General features: G+C 42.5%; 1 protein-coding gene across 1 annotated transcript in view; it reads left to right on the plus strand.

Moving 5' to 3' along the window:
- The window catches only part of LOC311225878 (hepatic sodium/bile acid cotransporter-like), a gene marked incomplete at its 3' end in the record, with an annotated part of 35,836 nt that extends 19,537 nt beyond the window's left edge, over positions 1–16,299 (plus strand). The window contains exons 3-6 of the mRNA XM_084311270.1: positions 8,780–8,958; positions 12,555–12,754; positions 15,652–15,695; positions 16,252–16,299. Coding sequence (XP_084167396.1) covers positions 8,780–8,958; positions 12,555–12,754; positions 15,652–15,695; positions 16,252–16,299 — 471 coding nt within the window. The remainder of the gene's footprint in view (positions 1–8,779; positions 8,959–12,554; positions 12,755–15,651; positions 15,696–16,251) is intronic.
- Between the last annotated feature and the right edge of the window lie 4,018 nt (positions 16,300–20,317).

Genomic DNA, 20,317 nt, shown 5'->3' on the forward strand with positions numbered 1-20,317 from the left:
GCACACCGCTGTATGTTGGAGAACCAGCGGTCTTCCGCTCCTCCTCACTCGAGTGAGAGAAAAGCCGTGCACAGCTCAGCCCTGTGTGAGACGCGAGCAGGAAGGAGGAGATGGGAGTCCTTCCAATCGAATATGTTGTTTCTTTACACATATGTTGGATTATGAATATGTCTTTATAGCTACAAATGAATGACTAATTCGGTCAGAAAGCAGTAACACAACAGTTGCAATGTTGTGTTACTGCTTCTCGGCATAAGCCCCAATAAGACCGTCACCAGAGCTCAGCGATGCCGCTCGCGTGAGCATATTCTCCCCGCTGGTGATCGCAGCACGGAGGGTCGCGGACCAGCCTGGCAGCATAGCTATAAAGACATATTCATAATCCAACATATGTGTAAAGAAACAACATATTCCGATTGGAAGGACTCCCATCTCCTCCTTCCTGCTCGCGTCTCACACAGGGCTGAGCTGTGCGCGGCTTTGCTCTCACTCGAGTGAGGAGGAGCGGAAGACCGCTGGTTCTCCAACATACAGCGGTGTGCTCTTCAGAATGTACCGGGAGAAACGTTTACTGTACCCCGCAGACATAATAAGCATATAAGCAGTGCTTACTAACGTTATTAGTTATGTTATTTCTGACCGAATTAGTCATTCATTTGTCTAGCAGTCTCTAACAGTGTAACAGTAAGAAGCATTTTGGATAAAAGTATTCTGTACTTCTGTATGACAACAATGTATGCCTTTCAAATGTTAAATGATAAATGATTAAATGATACACAGCTAAATCTACGCTCTCTCATCCTGCTTTCGCCAACGGCAGCGATGTGAAAGGCGAAGGAGAGGCAGTTAAATCATTTTGTGTCCTGTACTGTGCAGGACAGTGATGCAACAGTAGCAGGACAGTGGATCACAGTGATGTAGCAGGACAGTGATGTAGCAGGACAGTGATGTAGCATCACAGTGATGTAGCAGGACAGTGCATCACAGTGATGTAGCAGGACAGTGATGTAGCATCACAGTGATGTAGCAGGACAGTGATGTAGTAGGACAGTGATGTAGCAGGACAGTACATCACAGTGATGTAGCAGGACAGTGATGTAGCAGGACAGTACATCACAGTGATGTAGCAGGACAGTGATGTAGCAGGACAGTGATGTAGCAGGACAGTACATCACAGTGATGTAGCAGGACAGTGATGTAGCAGGACAGTACATCACAGTGATGTAGCAAGACAGTGATGTAGCATCACAGTGATGTAGCAGGACAGTGATGTAGCAGGACAGTGATGTAGCAGGACAGTGATGTAGCAGGACAGTACATCACAGTGATGTAGCAGGACAGTGATGTAGCAGGACAGTACATCACAGTGATGTAGCGTACATCACAGTGATGTAGCAGGACAGTGATGTAGCAGGACAGTACATTACAGTGATGTAGCAGGACAGTGATGTAGCAGGACAGTGATGTAGCAGGAGACATTGATGTAGCAGGACAGTACATCACAGTGATGTAGCAGGACAGTGATGTAGCAGGACAGTACATTACAGTGATGTAGCAGGACAGTACATCACAGTGATGTAGCAGGACAGTTAAAGGTGTATTCCACCCAAATGGTTAGCAGGACAGTGATGTAGCAGGACTGTACAGTACAGTACAGTGGACAGTGGTAAAATGGCTGCAGGACAGTTAAAGGTGTATTCCACCCAAATAGTGTTAAAGGTTATAACCCAAATCGAATGATTTTAAAGGTGTATTCCACCCAAATTGTTTTAAAGGTTATAATACAGTAGCAGTACAGTGGATCACAGTGATGCAACAGTAGCAGGACAGTTAAAGGTGTATTCCACCCAAATGGTTAGCAGGACAGTGATGTAGCAGGACTGTACAGTACAGTACAGTGGACAGTGGTAAAATGGCTGCAGGACCGTTAAAGGTGTATTCCACCCAAATAGTGTTAAAGGTTATAACCCAAATCGAATGATTTTAAAGGTGTATTCCACCCAAATTGTTTTAAAGGTTATAATACAGTAGCACTACAGTGGATCACAGTGATGCAACAGTAGCAGGACAGTTAAAGGTGTATTCCACCCAAATGGTTAGCAGGACAGCACCATCACAATGTGCAGGAGGTGTGTACAGTAGCAGTACAGTAGCGGTACAGTAGGTGTACAGTAGCAGTACAGTAGGTGTACAGTAGCAGTACAGTAGATGTACAGTCGCAGGACAGTTAAAGGTGTATTCCACCCAAATGGTTAGCAGGACAGTACATCACAGTGATGCAACAGTAGCAGGACAGTTAAAGGTGTATTCCACCCAAATGGTTTTAAAGGTTCTAATACCAAAATGTGTCTTCCCGAATCATTTTAAAGGTGTATTCCACCCAAATGGTTTTAAAGGTTCTAATACCCAAATGTGTCTTCCCGAATCATTTTAAAGGTGTATTCCACCCAAATGGTCTTAAAGGTTCTAATACCCAAATGTGTCTTCCCGAATCATTTTAAAGGTGTATTCCACCCAAATGGTTTTAAAGGTTCTAATACCCAAATGTGTCTTCCCGAATCATTTTAAAGGTGTATTCCACCCAAATGGTCTTAAAGGTTCTAATACCCAAATGTGTCTTCCCGAATCATTTTAAAGGTGTATTCCACCCAAATGGTTTTAAAGGTTCTAATACCCAAATGTGTCTTCCCGAATCATTTTAAAGGTGTATTCCACCCAAATGGTTTTAAAGGTTCGAATAACCAATTGTGTTATGGTGTCTTCCCCAAATCCTTTTAAAGCTTATAACTAGTGCTGTCAGGCGATTAAAAAAATTAATCTAATTAATTACAGGATTTGTAATTAATTAATCTAATTAATCGCATTTTAATCGCATAACCATTTTATGCCTGATATTCTATATTCTATAATCATATTTCAAATTGCATGTGTCCGGATGGCAGAATTCAGTACTGTATCTACAAAACCTTCTGTTTGATCATCTTCCATCTATTAATTTGCTTAGATTTTTCAGGTCTGGTCAATTTGAGCATGGTGTTATTCACAGTCAAAGATAACAAAAAAAAATTGATATTCTCATTTGGTTCATTACAATTTACTCAAAATAAAATTTTCATTCAATCAATCACAGCGCAGATTGAGTGATTGAATGAAAATGTTATTAACAGATTGCAGAATGGGTACAATACAGTACGGCTCAATACACACAATTGTTAAGGGGATGCAGATCAGAGAAAGACTTTCGTCTTGTTTACATCAGGGTCCCCCATTTTCAATTCATAATGAATTGTAAGTAAGGGTGCAACTTGCACTGTGCAATTCATTCTTTGTGGATCTAGCCCACAGTATTTCTGACACTGGGAATACATTCCCTGAGATTCATAGATGTCCCTAGAATCAGATACCAAGAACATGCAAATGGACCATATTAAAAAACATCTGTAAATGTGTATTCTACATTCTTATGGAATGAATGAGATACAAAAAAAATATTATATAAAAAAAAAAAAAAAAAAAAAAAAATTTTTTGTAATTAATTTTGAGTTAATTTTCATAACGCGATAATTTGCTGTGTAATTAATTAATCTAATTAACGCGATAAACTGACAGCCCTACTTATAACCCCAAATCGTTTGAATGAATAAATGAATGAAATGGGACTATGAAGTCTTTATTTGTAACACATGTGAGATGGGCAGCACACACGCATTCCTTAGGGGGGGTTGCCATTGAAATGTCATCTGCGCTTGACCCATCCTGTCATCCTTCATCCTGTCGTGGGTCCGCTCCAATACAATACCTTGCCAATCCAAGTGCTCCTGTTCATCTTCATCAGGGACGTGACAGCATTAGCGATCAGTTCTGCATGTTTTTCCATTCTTTCGTTTTTATTTTTGTATTCCCACAAATAGCTTTAAAGGTGTATTCATCCCAAATGTTTCTAAAACTTTATTCCACCCAAAGTTAAAATACTACTTCATGTTCAACTCCTAAAGGTATATATGCTTGAATTACATTCAAGTAATCTCATGACTTCCAGCTGGCTATAATGGAGGCGGTGAGCCCTCTAGTGTTCAAACATAAATAAGACACTATTCTAGACAAAATTAATTCTAATATTCTAGCAATACAAATCCAACAAGTTGGCCTTGGCCTCTACACACCGGCGCCTAATTGTGCCTTAAACTAAACACAATTACAAAATATATATATATATATCGGAGAAGCTACCGACATAATCAAAACACTCATATGGCCCTTACACTGTGTCTATGTACGTGACTTCTATTTTAACTTCTATTTTTTTTACATGCTATACTATTTTATTTCACTTATCTTTTGTCTAGCACAGTCTCTGGAGCGTAACAGAAAGAAGCATTTTGTATAAAAGTATTCTGTACTTCTGTATGACAACTATTAAAGAAACTTGAACTTGAAAGTTGATACATGACATACAGATAGACAGTACTGCTACATCTATACATTTATGACATACCAGATTTGCAAATACAGTACCGTTTGTGATACATGGCAGGCATGTTAGACATCGTTTTGCCTCCTGAGCACAGTGATGTACAGGTGCAGCTCAATAAATTAGAATATCGTGGAAAAGTATATATTTAGCTGTATTGATGCAGTAATTTGTGCAAAAGGAGCCCCAACCGCGTGAATACTTTCGGTAAGCAACAAGCCCTTCCACGTTGCTCTGATTGGCCGAGCGTGCGCATGCACATGAGCCGCAACAAGCCCCTCAGCCAGGCAGCAATACTAAGGTCCGCTTAATGCAATTTATACAAATGGAAGTATTGATTTCGCCGTAACAAATCATTAAAAAAATATACCGTTAACTGGAATATGTTGTTTCTTTACACATATGTTGGATTATGTAATTGGTTTGTCATGACAAACCAATAAAAAAGACAAACCAATTACATAATCCAACATATGTGTAAAGAAACAACATATTCCAGTATCTTTTTCTGATCAGTTAGGAGTTGTTTAGAAACAGTGTAAATAATAACAATCAAATAGCACACAAGCTAACACTACTACTACAAGCACAACACATAAACAAGCACATAATTTGTGATCAACTGTAATCCTCATTGTGCAGGTGTTCTCAGTGAGCATGGTGAGGTTATGTGCACACATTCAGATTGTCTTGTCCTTTCATGGTGCTGGTCCTCAAAAAAATTGCAGTTACTTTGTTGGGCAAAAAGAGCAATAGACTTAAGCTAAATTCAGGCAGCCAACCACGTCCAATGGCTGCCGATATCCTCCACCCTAAAAAGGTGCAGGATCACAGAGCCTGAAGAAGAGTGGAGCAGGAGACCAAACACACCCAGGACAGGATGACCACAGTCAGCAGATGAGGGATGGAGCAGGAGAGATGAGGAATGAGATAGGACTAAACAGACCAGTAAGTAGTGATTCCGGGCCCCCTGGGAGACATGCCAAGGAAAGAGAAAAAGTAAAGCATTGTTAGTTAGTATTGTGGCTATATGATGCTAATTATGTGAGTTAGTCAACTGGCCTACTAGAAGGCCTTTTATATGAGATATTTGGTATGGTCAAATATTCAGTATACTCAAGTCCCATTATGGAATATGGGTTTATTTCTGTGGCCACTACTGATGACCATTTTGTATAATGCGTCATTGACAGCAACATCATGTGAAAATGTGCCCCATTGCATTGGAGCCTGGTGAGAGGATACAACATAGTGCTATGTGTCTAAGTACTAAAGCGATCAGTGAAATCTTGGCCTGTACAGCAATATCAGAACCTGAACCAATCCCAGCTACTCACATAACCTGGTTTTAGGTAGAAGCATAAATGTCATAACCTGGCAGATCTCAAAACAAACTGGTCAGACTACTGCTTGACCTTACTCCTAGAACCCACCTCACCCCTGCCCACTTTGACAACCTAGGATGGCTTAGAGTAGACGACAGAGTACAGCAACTTGCAATGGGCCTGGTCAACAAGATACACTATACGACTAAGGTACCCATGTACATGTCAAAATACTTCCCAAAGGTCAGTGAATACCACGATCACAACACCAGAGGGAGCTCCACAAATCATGTTAAACCCAGATTCGGCTCAAACAAGGGACTAAACACGGTTCGCAATTATGCCACATCGATGTGGAACGCCCTACCCAAAGCTGTAAAGCAGGGGTCAGCAACCTTAGGCACGAGTGCCACCATTGGTACACATTATCTAAACCAACATGGCACACTAGCAAATGTGTAAGAGGAACCTTTTTGGAAATGTTGAGTTACTTCTTTCACAGCCATTGGCAGTTGCACAGCCTGTTATTTATGGTACTGTAGGTTGACTGATATACCAGGGATATTTCATGGTCAGAGCCAATGAGAAGGGTCAGTCTGTTGTTGTTTGCCGAACATTGAGTGTTAAACGCCATTTTGAGACCAAACATGAGAACTTTAAAGGATGAGGCAGACAAGGCTGAATGTGTCCAGGTATGGCAAGCAAGCATCTCATAAAGACGGCAGCATTCTCTTATATATTTATGAGAGGAAAATGGTTATTAAAACTATTGCTATGCACGTTGCCTATATGGATGGAATAGAATTACAGATCTGTTGGAGATTTACATTGTGATGTGGTGTCATAATTAACCTTAACATTGATATGGCACACTGGTTAACAAGAACATTTAAAAATGGCACTTCGTATCAAAAAGGTTGCTGATCCCTGCTGTAAAGGAATGTGAATCACTACCCACTTTCAAAACCACTCTCAAAGAGCAACTACGGGAGACTGCAATTCGAAACTGGCCCCTGTAAATGTCCTAACCCAACCCCCTCCAATGTACAGTAAATGACCAAGTATGGTTTCGTCAATATTCCAATGTACAGTTTTGCTTGTACAGTTGTACAGTGTACTTAGTATAATAGTAGTAGTAAAGTATAATTTCTGGGTACTTTTTACACCCCTGTTTATGATGAATTGAAAATGGGGGACCCTGATGTAAACAAGACAAACGTCTTTCTCTGGTCTGCATCCCCTTAACAATTGTATGTATTGAGCTGTTTTGATTGATTGATTGAAAACTTTATTAGCAGATTGCAGAATGGGTACAATATAGTACAGCTCAATACACACAATTGTTAAGGGGATGCAGACCAGAGAAAGACTTTCGTCTTGTTTACATCAGGGACGGGTCCCCCATTTTCAATTCATCAGGACATATATGACATACATGACATACAGATAGACAGTACTGCTACATCTATGTACTGTACTGTACCCATTCTGCAATCTGTTAATAAAGTTTTCAATCAATCAAACACAACTACTGTACATAACGTTAAATAGACCGTGGACGACAATTGTTAAGGGGATGCAGACCAGAGAAAGACTTTCGTCTTGTTTACATCAGGGTCCCCATACATGACATACAGATAGACAGTAGGCCTACTGCTACATCTATGTACTGTACTGTACCCATTCTGCAATCTGTTAATAAAGTTTTCAATCAATTCAATCAATCAAACATGTATATATTCCCTCCCCGCCGTATGTATATTTCTCTCCCACCCACCCACCCCCTCCTAATGTACAGTCCCCTCCCCATCATATGTATATACTCTGTCAGGATCTAGGGGTAACAGTACTGTATATTTGAATACCGGTTATGTCACAAATGTATCAGTACTAAATACCTATATGTCCCTATGCCATAAATGTCATGTATGTTGTGTATGTCATAAATGTCTATATGAATTGAAAATGGGGGACCCTGATGGAAACAAGACAAACGTCTTTCTCAGGTCTGCATCCCCTTAACAATTGTATGTATTGAGCCGTACTGTATTGTACCCATTCTGCAATCTGTTAAATAAAGTTTTCATTCATTCACACAACTCTCAAAGCCAACGTAGAGTAGAAAAGATCGCTCCTGTGAATTAGAAAAGCCAGCCCCGCCCCCAGCCTAGTGAATGAGAAAAGCCTGCCCCTAGTGGAGCAGGACAGTCCCTACACAGTACAGTACACAAAATGATCTAACTCCTACTGAGGCGAAGTGAACTCCAGCAGTAGTGCGCTTGCCGCTGCGGCTGCCGCGGGGGCGTGCCACGCGCGTCACGTGACCGTCTCGGCCAATCAGGCCAACCCCGGAAATCAAATGCGTTGCGGAAGTGGTACACGCAGCCCGGGCGGGGACTGACTCCAATTCTGAGGTGCCAAACATCCATAATAACATCATGCATGTTGTTTTACAAGTGTATTATCTTTGTGCTTACAGTAATAAAAAGTTACGGTACACATTTGGTCTTATCCTCTGTGCCATTATCAGCACAAATTATGTCCCCATATGATAAAATCCACCATCCCCATGGCTGCAGATCCCGGGGGGGGGGGGGGGGCATGTCCCCCCCAAATAAAATAAAATATGAATTGTCCCCCCCAATAATATGTGCTATCAAGAGTAGTGTATCTACTCCTGCGCTGTAATTCTAGTTTCAAAATACTCCTAAAAGCTTCATTTGCGTATTAAAATCATTCTACCGGTTCTACCGGGGGACAATTCCCCTGGACACCCCTACTCTGCGTCCCCCCCCCCAAACTTGTCATGAGATCTGCAGCCCTGACCATCCCCCCTGTTTTTTTTTCACAACTCGAGTACTGCTTATAATAAAGCTTTCTGAAGGCAGAACGTAATGTTTCTTATAAAGCTTTCTGAAGGCAGAACGTGATGTTTCTTATAAAGCTTTCTGAAGGCAGAACGTGATGTTTCTGACATTGACAGGTTGGTCTCAGTATCCTGCTCATCTCGTCGGTGGCCGTTGGTGTCATGTCTGGCATCACCATCGGGGGCAGCATCTGGGTGGTTTTCTCTCCTCAGCTCATGACTGTAGCTGCGCTGATGCCTCTGACCGGCTACATCCTGGGATACGTCATCTCCACCATCTTCAAAGTCAATCACCAGTAAGTCAAGTAACACCATACACATTCACCGGGAAACGTTTTTAAAAGGTTGATATCGAATTGCTTCACTTACTTGACCTGTTATACAGAACCATCTGGGATGTCGTCCAACTGTTTGGAACAGCTGTTGTTACACCTAAACCAGCCCGTAGCTGCCAGTAGTTCAAATACTGTAGTTCCACCTAAACCAGCCCCTAGCTGCTAGTAGTTCAAATACTGTAGTTACACCTAAACCAGCCCGTAGCTGCCAGTAGTTCAAATACTGTAGTTCCACCTAAACCAGCCCCTAGCTGCTAGTAGTTCAAATACTGTAGTTACACCTAAACCAGCCCCTAGCTGCTAGTAGTTCAAATACTGTAGTTACACCTAAACCAGCCCCTAGCTGCCAGTAGTTCAAACACTGTAGTTACACCTAAACCAGCCCCTAGCTGCCAGTAGTTCAAATACTGTTGTTACACCTAAACCAGCCCCTAGCTGCCAGTAGTTCAAATACTGTTGTTACACCTAAACCAGCCCCTAGCTGCTAGTAGTTCAAATACTGTTGTTACACCTAAACCAGCCCCTAGCTGCCAGTAGTTCAAATACTGTTGTTACACCTAAACCAGTCCCTAGCTGCCAGTAGTTCAAATACTGTTGTTACACCTAAACCAGCCCCTAGCTGCCAGTAGTTCAAATACTGTTGTTACACCTAAACCAGCCCCTAGCTGCCAGTAGTTCAAACACTAGTTACACCTAAACCAGCCCTAGCTGCCAGTAGTTCAAACACTGTATTTACACCTAAACCAGCGCCTATGCTGCCAGTAGTTCAAACACTAGTTACACCTGAATGAATGAATGAATGAAAACTTTATTTAACAGATTGCAGAATGGGTACAATACAGTACGGCTCAATACATACAATTGTTAAGGGGATGCAGACCTGAGAAAGACGTTTGTCTTGTTTCCATCAGGGTCCCCCATTTTCAATTCATATAGACATTTATGACATACACAACATACATGACATTTATGGCATAGGGACATATAGGTATTTAGTACTGATACATTTGTGACATAAGCGGTATTCAAATATACAGTACTGTTACCCCTAGATCCTGACAGAGTATATACGATGGGGAGGGGACTGTACATTAGGAGGGGGTGGGTGGGTGGGAGGGAAATATACATACGGCGGGGAGGGAATATATACATGCGGTGGGGAGGAGACTGTCTATTAGGAGGTGGTGGGGGTTTTGGGCATTTACGGTGGCCAGTTTCGAATTGCAGCCTCCCGTAGGTGCTCTTTAAGAGCGGTTTTGAATGTGGGCAGGGATTCACATTCCTTTACAGCTTTGGGTAGGGCGTTCCACATTGTTGTGGCATAATTGCGAAACGTGTTTAGTCCCTTGTTTGAGCCGAATCTGGGTTTAACATGATTTGTTGAGCTTCCTCTGGTGTAGTGGTTGTGGTATTCACTGACCTTTGGGAAGTATTTTGACATGTACATGGGCACCCCGGTCGTATAGTGTATCTTGTAGACCAGGCCCATTGCAAGTTGCTGTACTCTGTCGTCTACTCTAAGCCATCCTAGGTTGTCAAAGTGGGCAGGGGTGAGGTGGGTTCTGGGGTTCAGGTCAAGTAGTAGTCTGACCAGTTTGTTTTGTGATGTTTGTAATTTTGTTTTAAGCGCCATGAGGTGCACGCATAGTCATAGTACCCTTGAATGAGTGCTCCTGCCAGGGTCTTCAGGGTATTCACCTAAACCAGCCCCTAGCTGCCAGTAGTTCAAACACTAGTTACACCTAAACCAGCCCCTAGCTGCCAGTAGTTCAAACACTAGTTACACCTAAACCAGCCCCTAGCTGCCAGTAGTTCAAACACTAGTTACACCTAAACCAGCCCCTAGCTGCCAGTAGTTCAAACACTAGTTACACCTAAACCAGCCCCTAGCTGCCAGTAGTTCAAACACTAGTTACACCTAAACCAGCCCCTAGCTGCCAGTAGTTCAAACACTAGTTACACCTAAACCAGCCCCTAGCTGCCAGTAGTTCAAACACTAGTTACACCTAAACCAGCCCCTAGCTGCCAGTAGTTCAAACACTAGTTACACCTAAACCAGCCCTAGCTGCCAGTAGTTCAAACACTAGTTACACCTAAACCAGCCCCTAGCTGCCAGTAGTTCAAACACTAGTTACACCTAAACCAGCCCCTAGCTGCCAGTAGTTCAAACACTAGTTACACCTAAACCAGCCCCTAGTTGCCAGTAGTTCCTCAAAGGACGGCGATTGGTCCCAACTACTGTGGTTTGGGGACAAGTGCATAATGGTAATTTGAAGCCTGACAAGATGGATTCCCGTGAAGCCAGCTGCCATGTGAGGTTATCGTCTCACGTTAATCAAATATAATCATGTCTTAAAAGTGAAGAGTTTTGCTAAACATTATTTCTGCCGTCGTCTCCCGTCCTGCAGACGTCTCTAGTTTACCTCCCGTCCTGCAGACGTCTCTAGTTTGTCTCCCGTCCTGCAGACGTCTCTAGTTTACCTCCCGTCCTGCAGACGTCTCTAGTTTACCTCCCGTCCTGCAGACGTCTCTAGTTTGTCTCCCGTCCTGCAGACGTCTCTAGTTTACCTCCCGTCCTGCAGACGTCTCTAGTTTACCTCCCGTCCTGCAGACGTCTCTAGTTTACCTCCCGTCCTGCAGACGTCTCTAGTTTACCTCCCGTCCTGCAGACGTCTCAAGTTTGTCTCCCGTCCTGCAGACGTCTCTAGTTTACCTCCCATCCTGCAGACGTCTCTAGTTTGTCTCCCGTCCTGCAGACGTCTCTAGTTTACCTCCCGTCCTGCAGACGTCTCTAGTTTGTCTCCCGTCCTGCAGACGTCTCTAGTTTACCTCCCGTCCTGCAGACGTCTCTAGTTTGTCTCCCGTCCTGCAGACGTCTCTAGTTTACCTCCCGTCCTGCAGACGTCTCTAGTTTACCTCCCGTCCTGCAGACGTCTCTGGTTTGTCTCCCGTCCTGCAGACGTCTCTGGTTTGTCTCCCGTCCTGCAGACGTCTCTAGTTTTACTTTGCGGTGAAACTCAGTTCACCAAATGAAATTATATATGTTAACAACAGCAGGTACAGGATATAGTCGGCTGCAGATCAATGTTTGGGGTCTTAGTAGAGTAATAATGATGCAACGTTTACACTCTGTACTGAAGATCCTTGGCTGTTTGTGGCTTCACGGCGATAGCATCTGAACTAGTTTGAACAAGTGACTGAACTAGCTGATGTGAAATGATGGAATGAATGGAATCAACGTTATCTGAGAAATACATTTGTCTTCATCACTTGAGTTTGTGTTAAATAGCACAACGGTTCCCAGGCACAAAGAAACTCATCGATTTTGAGACAATGGCCCCCCATATGATAAATTGAAAATGGGGGACCCTGATGTAAACAAGGCGAAAGTCTTTCTTTGGTCTGCATCCCCTTAACAATTGTATGTATTGAGCTGTACTGTACTGTACCCATTCAGCAATCTGTTAATAACATTTTCAATCAATCAAACCGCTATGCTTTTCTGCTAGCGTGCTAACATTAGCTAGCATGCTAACGTGACTCTACCTCTCCTACAGGTGCAGGAGGACCATCTCCATGGAGACGGGCTGTCAGAACATCCAGCTGTGTGCCACCATCTTGAAGGTGGCCTTTGACCCTCAGGTCATCGGATCGCTCTATCTCTTCCCCCTCATATACATCATCTTCCAGGGAGGGGAGGCCTTGTTGTTTATCCTGTTCTTCAGATGTTACCAAACATTCAGGTCACCAGCTGAGGGTAAAGGTCACAGCTGCCTGTGTTGATCTGCTGGGATGGGGGCTGGGATGCTCACTCTACTCGTCAGTTCAAACCAGTCCTCTTTCTGATACTGTCTGAGGCCGTGGTGCTCTGAGCATGGCACCAGAACACTGCCAGGGTTTGGGGTTTAGGCCATGTCCAGACGAAACCGATTTCAGTCGTATCAGTCAAAGTGTTTGATCGTATGCACTATGGGTGTAACGATGCGACCTCACAACGATTAGATTCGATTATGATTATTCAGGCAACGATTCAATGCATCATGAAATCTCTTCATTTGATCACGATTCGATTCGATTAATTCCCCAAAAAAATGTGAATACACAAATGTGTCTGGGGAACTGATTCACTCAGCATGAATGGACTATAGGTAAATAAAAACAATACACACAAAAAAACAAAACAAACATTTCAAATTTTTTTATTTAAATTTTTTTTAATTTTGATTAATTTAAATTATAATCGATTCTAACATATTCAAATCGATGCATCGATTCTAACACATTAGAATCGATGCATTTCGAATAATCGATGCATCGTTATTCGTTACACCCCTAGTATGCACCTTTCATCCACACGGAACTGCGTTCTGGGAGCCTGAAGACGCTATTTTCTGAAACCGGCTCCCAGAGTGGGCAAATCTGAAGACGCTCCCCTTGCGTCGCCGTCTTTACAAGCCTATACGAGTCTTTTCCTGAACCGATGACGCGATAGCCCACCTCTCCCTTAACCCGCATGTGCAAACTCGGCCAACATCACAACAACAATGGCATTGTACAGAGTAGTTGCGTTCGTGTTACAGAAGCTATTGAGCTTGATCAGGCTTTTACAGCTAAATGTACTGTGCCTGTACTACCACCGTTGACAACAGATTGACATCTCCCTTAAGCATCCCTTAATCCGCATGCGCAAACCCAGCCAACAAAAAATAAACATGATACATATATGTCTTATATGTCCAGATATGCCCTGGCTGCGTGTAGTCTTTTACCAACAAACTTGCAGTTCCGCCTTCGGGTTCTGCAATCTGATTGGCCACTGAACGACGCTCTCTCTATGCCCAAACAGCGCGTTACGCTAGTTCTGCCTCTAACCTCTAACAGCCTGCAGCCTGCTAGCATTATCCAATTCATATCAATCGAAATAACGTATTGTTTTCATCTCTCTATATTAACGTGATTCCATCAACACAACATAAATGTTCAAAACACGACAAGACAGTTTGCATCACTTCCCACGGTTCTCGGCACTTATTCTACCGGTAGTGCGGTAGTTGTTGCCACGGTATTGGGTCTTTGGGTGAATACTTCATTGGCGGGGAAGAAGAACGCTGATAGCGGTGTGTGGACCGTCCTGCGAGCCCCAGGCCATCGCCCTGCGAGCCCCAGGCCACCGCCACGCGAGCCCCAGACCACCGCCCCGCGAGCCCCAGGCCACCGTCCCGCGAGCCCCACGGGACGAGACCAGGTAGAATTTTAGGCGCACAGGAAACAAGTCTCACGGGACGGTGGCCTGGGGCCGCGGGACGGTGGCCTGGGGCTCGCGGGGCGGTAGTCTGGGGCTCGCAGGGCGGTGGTCTGGGGCTCGCGGGGCGGTGGTCTGGGGCTTGTGGGACGGTGGCCTAGGGCTCGCAGGACGGTCCACACACCGCTATCAGTGTTCTTCTTCCCCGCCAATGAAGTATTCACCCAAAGACTCAATACCGTGGCAACAACTACCACATTACCGGTAGAATAAGTGCTGAGAACTAGCGTAACGCGCTGTTTGGGCGTAGAGAGAGTGTATGTCAGCGGCCAATCAGATTGCAGAACCCGAAGGCGGAAGTGCAAGTTTGTTGGTAAAAGACTACACGCGTCCTGGCTAGAAGTGTTTATTAAACACCGGGAGGCTACTGTGATGAAATACACGATACTAGCTAGAGATTAGCGTCACATAGCGGGCCTTTTTCTGAAAACCCAAGTAGTAGCCAAGCACATACTGTTCCATAGCATATGCCTTCAGTTGATCATGACAAATCCTCTCTTACCTTGATGATTAAAAAGCCTCCATAATTTAGTAAATAGTATTCCCATGGCTGGTGTTGAGCTGTAGCCAGCCAGCTAACATTGATGCTATTCAAAATGCTATCAACATTAGCTAAATAGCTAACCAACTCAATACAATAGACAATGGTATCCTGAGGTAACGTTAAATACAGACAACTTTTGCTACAATAAGACAGTGGTATCATGAGGTAACGTTAAATACAGACAACGTTTGCTAGTCGAAAGGACTGGACACAGGGACAAGTTAAACATCAATCAATTAATTTAATAGTAACAGGTAGTTTGAGCTGCGCGCACACTATTATATACGGCGTTGACACGTTCTCTCTCTCCTGCCGATTAAAATCCTCCTCATCATCGATTGCCTGTGGGCTGTAGCTGCATTTTGCTCATGTGAGCTGCGGTCTCTCTCTCTCTCCTCTCCTTTGGAAACTAGCATTACGTTAGCTCAAAAGCACAGAACCGGACGACACAAGTTATTCTGCTAGCAACAAACAACGATAACACTTCCGGTCGGGGGATTTCAAAATAAAAGAGCGACGTCTAAAACAGGAAAGACATTTATTTTGTACATTTGTGGCACGCACTTATTTCTTGAGACTATTTCGCTTTTACGGAAAACGTTTTTTAAATGAAAACGAAATGAAAACGAAAAAGATCAAAATTGTTTTCGTCTGGACATGGCCTTAATTCCCACTGGGACCACCCATACTGAAACATGTACACAGTCATTACATTGTAAAGTGCTTTGTGTCTCACAAGCTGCTAAAGATATGAAGATAATGCACTATTTACATTCTACATTTCTATTGTCACCCTTTTGTCTCACAGAGAAGCCCATATACCGAGCGGTTGAAGCCAAAGTGGAGGTGAAGGTACCTTAGAGTCAGGAGGAGAGGAGAGGAGAGGAGAGGAGAGGAGAGGAGAGGAGAGGAGAGGAGAGGAGAGGAGAGGAGACGAAAAGAAAGGAGAAGAGAAGAGAAGAGAAGAGAAGAGAAGAGAAGAGAAGAGAAGAGAAGAGAAGAGAAGAGAAGAGAAGAGAAGAGAAGAGAAGAGAAGAGAAGAGAAGAGGAGAGAAGAGAAGAGAAGAGAAGAGGAGAGGAGAGGAGAGGAGACTCTCACTCACATGCACATTTTGTAGTGACGTCTTAACAGCCTAAGATCTTCAAGAAACTCTTCCGCGTGAGGAGACACGTACATCTCGGGCATCCTCTGTGCGTTTCCCGTACATCTCGGGCATCCTCTGTGCGTTTCCTACGGCTTTGGAATGTCCTCAAAGATGCCGACAATTTTTCAGTTTTGGAGGATCACAGATTAATCAAGGATGGTGGAAGGGACACTTCTGAACCCCTGATGTCCATGTCCCACTCCAGAGCTCTCTGATGTCCATGTCCCACCCCAGAGCTCTCTGATGTCCATGTCCCACTCCAGAGCTCTCTGATGTCCATGTCCTCCATGTCCTACCCCAGAGCTCTCTGATGTCCATGTCCTCCATGTCCTACCCCAGAGCTCTCTGATGTCCATGTATTTTGTATTTTGTATTTATTGGTTTAAAATACAGAGACAGTGCATATTAAGGAACATTTGACTGTAAATATGCCAGTTTAGCCAAGTTGGCTAATTTTCAACTGTAGTCTCTGGGGCAGGTGACATGAGCACAACAATAATTAAAACATAGTACAATAATTAAAACACAGTAGGAATCAGTATAGGTTACAATACACTAAAATACATACAAATAAATACATTAAAATACAACCCCTCAGTTAAAAAACATAATACAATAATTAAAACACAGTAGGAATCAGTATAGGTTACAATACACTAAAATACATACAAATAAATACATTAAAATACAACCCCTCAGTTAAAATGGTCGCACACTTGACCATCTCTCAACCATGATTTTAAGTTAGTTTTAAATGAGATGTAACTTTGATACTCCCTGAGCCGTGTTGGCAGACTGTTCCAGGTGTGGGCTGCTCTCACGGAAAAGGCTGTCTGACTAAAAGCAGACCTCCTGTTTGGGACTACACAGTCCCCTCTGACTACAGACCTGGAACCACTCCAGAGCCCCACTCCAGAGCTCTCTGATGTCCATGTCCTGATATACTAGTACTAGTTCAGTATAATTATGATATACTAGTTCAGTATAATTATAATATACTAGTGCAGTATAATTATGATATACTAGTTCAGTATAATTATAATATACTAGTTCAGTATAATTATAATATACTAGTGCAGTATAATTATGATATACTAGTACAGTATAATTATGATATACGAGTACAGTATAATTATGAAGTACTAGTGCAGTATAATTATGATATATGAGTACAGTATAATTATGAAGTACTAGTGCAGTATAATTATGATATACTAGTGTGTATAATTATGACATAATAGTACAGTATAATTATGATATACTAGTACAGTATAATTAGGATACACTAGTACAGTATAATTATGAATGACTAGTACAGTATAATTATGATATACTAGTACAGTATAATTATGATATACCAGTACAGTATAATTATGATATACTAGTACATTATAATTATGAAATACTAGTATAGAATAATTATGATACACTAGTACAGTATAATTATGAATGACTAGTACAGTATAATTATGATATACTAGTACAGTATAATTATGATATACTAGTACAGTATAATTATGATATACTAGTACAGTATAATTATGATATACTAGTACAGTATAATTATGATATACTAGTACAATATAATTATTAAATTCTAGTACAGTATAATTATGATATACTAGTACAGTATAATTATGAAATACGAATTATACATTTAGAGATTTGATGACTAATATTAATTATTGTATTGTTTGTATTCAACATGTATATTATGTACAGTTTCATACTTGTTGAATGTAATGAATGCATTTCAATGATTAGGAATATGAGCCTTGTGAACGAAAGGAATCTTGGGTAACTTGTCGATGCCTTTTCTGGCTTGCGAGGTTCTCATGAAACAATGTTTTCATAAAGTGGCCCCTAACAACACGTGTCCCTGAGTGATGACACATGTACTCTATTCATTATGTTCTCTTTGTAAAACAACAGCGTCTGTGCTTTTTCACTAAAGATTTATTATAAAAAAAACACTGCAAAATCCAAAAGAGTTAAAGTGATCATTAATCAATATCATCATTCAGATGTATTAGTATCATCATTAACCCTTTCACTACCACACTACCAAAGGGTTAACCCTTTCACAGCGACAATACAGAAGTTCAAGTTTCTTTATTAGTTGTCATACAGAAGTACAGAATACTTTTATATAAAATGCTTCTTTCTGTTTTGCTCCAGAGATTGTGCTAGATAAAAATAGATAAGTATAAAAAGTATAATAAGTATAAAATAGAAGTCAAGTATGTAGACAAAAAGTTTTCAATATATACATATATACAATGTACAATGCAGAGTAGAAAAGTAACTGAGTTACAATACAATATACTATGTACATTAGGGTGACCAGATATCACGCATTGTGCGGGATTGCACAGCAAAACTGTCTCTTTTCACGCGTCACGCAAATTGACACCATGTCCCTCTTATTGGTTGTCATCTGCGCGAACGTCCCCCCCCCCCCCCCCCCCCCCCAGCCAATGTGAAGAGGAGGGCGCTGGCCGGGTGGCGTCTATTCGAAGCCCAAACAATTCGTGCTTCCACGTTCGAGTTTTGCGCTCTGATTGGCCACTGACCTACGCTATTACCTTATCTACGCCAGTTATATACGCCACGAATAGACGCTACAGGGCAGCGTGGGGCTCTGAGAGTCACAGGGCAGGTATAGTGGCAGGGGGTGACATTCCAGTCCAAGAATGGCAACTTGCTCTGGTATTCATCCACCCAGGACAGAGGAGGCAGAGCAAGTGTGGAACATATTGTTAGGATGACGCCAGAGCCAACACGGTATGGAACATCTCGTGTGGATGAGATCAAGTCCAGCTTCCAACTCTTTTTACCAGAGTCCATTGTGGAAATTATACTGGAGATCACAAACTTGGAGGGGAGGCGTGTGTTTGCGGACACATGAAAAGCCTTGGACCAGGTTGACCTCCAAGCCTACATGGGTCTGTTGATTTTTAGCAGGAGTATATCGGTCCAACAATGAGGTTACAAAAGGTCTGTGGGATGCGGAGTCAGGGAGGCCTATATTCCGGTCAACGATGTCCCTGAAACAGTTTCATGTCCTCTCTCACGAGTTATACGATTTGATGACAGAACTACACAACCATTCCTCCGGCGAGACGACAAACTGGCTGCCATCAGGAATGTTTGGGACAGGAGGAGCGCCTACCACTGATGTACAATCCAGGCCCAGAGGTGACAGTGGACGAGCGCCTGGTCCCTTTCAGAGGTCGCTGTCCATTCAAACAGTACATCCCAAGCAAACCAGGCAAGTATGGGATCAGGATCTGGGAAGTATGTGATGCCAGGAGCAGCTACGCCTGTATGGAATAGGTTTACACAGCGAAACGTGTTACTGGAAGGCCAGAAAATAACCAGGGCCTGCGTGTTGTGTTGGACATGACAGCCGGTCTCAAGGGGCATAATATCACATGTGATAACCTTTTCACATCACATGGGCTTGGTCAGGAGCTGCTGAAAAGAAAGCTCACCCAGCCGCTGCCTTGCCGCTCTCCCGCCAAAACAGCTCACCCTGCCACTCTCCCGCCAAAACAGCTCACAAGTTAACTCCAACAATAGAAACACATCTCCTTTTAATCCCTTTCTTAGCTTTTTGAACAGTAAACGTACAAACATCTCAAATCATATTTGCTGTCCTGTAGTGAAAAAGACCTTTGCACACAGTCTGGGAGTAACTTTACTTTAGCTCTGTACATTATTTGCATTATTCTGTCATAAACGAAATCATAAAATGTCACAACATGTCACGTCATACCGTTTTTGTATGTACATCTGAACCACTGCTTTGCTCTTGAGTTGAGCTTGTGTGTGTTGACAGCTGCGGTAGAGCTGAGCTCAGGAGAGAGGCCTCTTACTCACTCTGCAGGTCGGCAGTCAGCAGGGGGTCTCTGTGGTACATATGACCAGCCGGCCCCATCTCGCTTAAAATATGTTAAAAAAATAAAAAAAATAAAGTATCCTACTAATCGACCACAGGAAAGAAAGGTACAGTACATAATGTACGTTATGTTATAGCCATAAGTTATATATTCACTAAATGTAACATGTATTACAAATACAACCTATTGTCCATACAACTCTCAAAAGCAAGTGCATCTCAGTTTGTGGGGTAGCCTATCCATTTGGAATGGCCTTGATGTAGCAATAAAAACAAGTAATTACTGAAATGTTTAAATGCAGATATGAACAGGAAGTATACGTATAAGTTAGAGGAGCTTGAAAATAACGTGAACTAGTATTTTTGTAATTATTTATCATTTGCTGTAGTGGATAGGTATATTCTTTTTTGATATTGATAGTGTTGTG

This window comes from Notolepis coatsorum, assembly GCF_963971535.1.
Source record: "Notolepis coatsorum genome assembly, chromosome: 3".
Taxonomy (NCBI): domain Eukaryota; kingdom Metazoa; phylum Chordata; class Actinopteri; order Aulopiformes; family Paralepididae; genus Notolepis; species Notolepis coatsorum.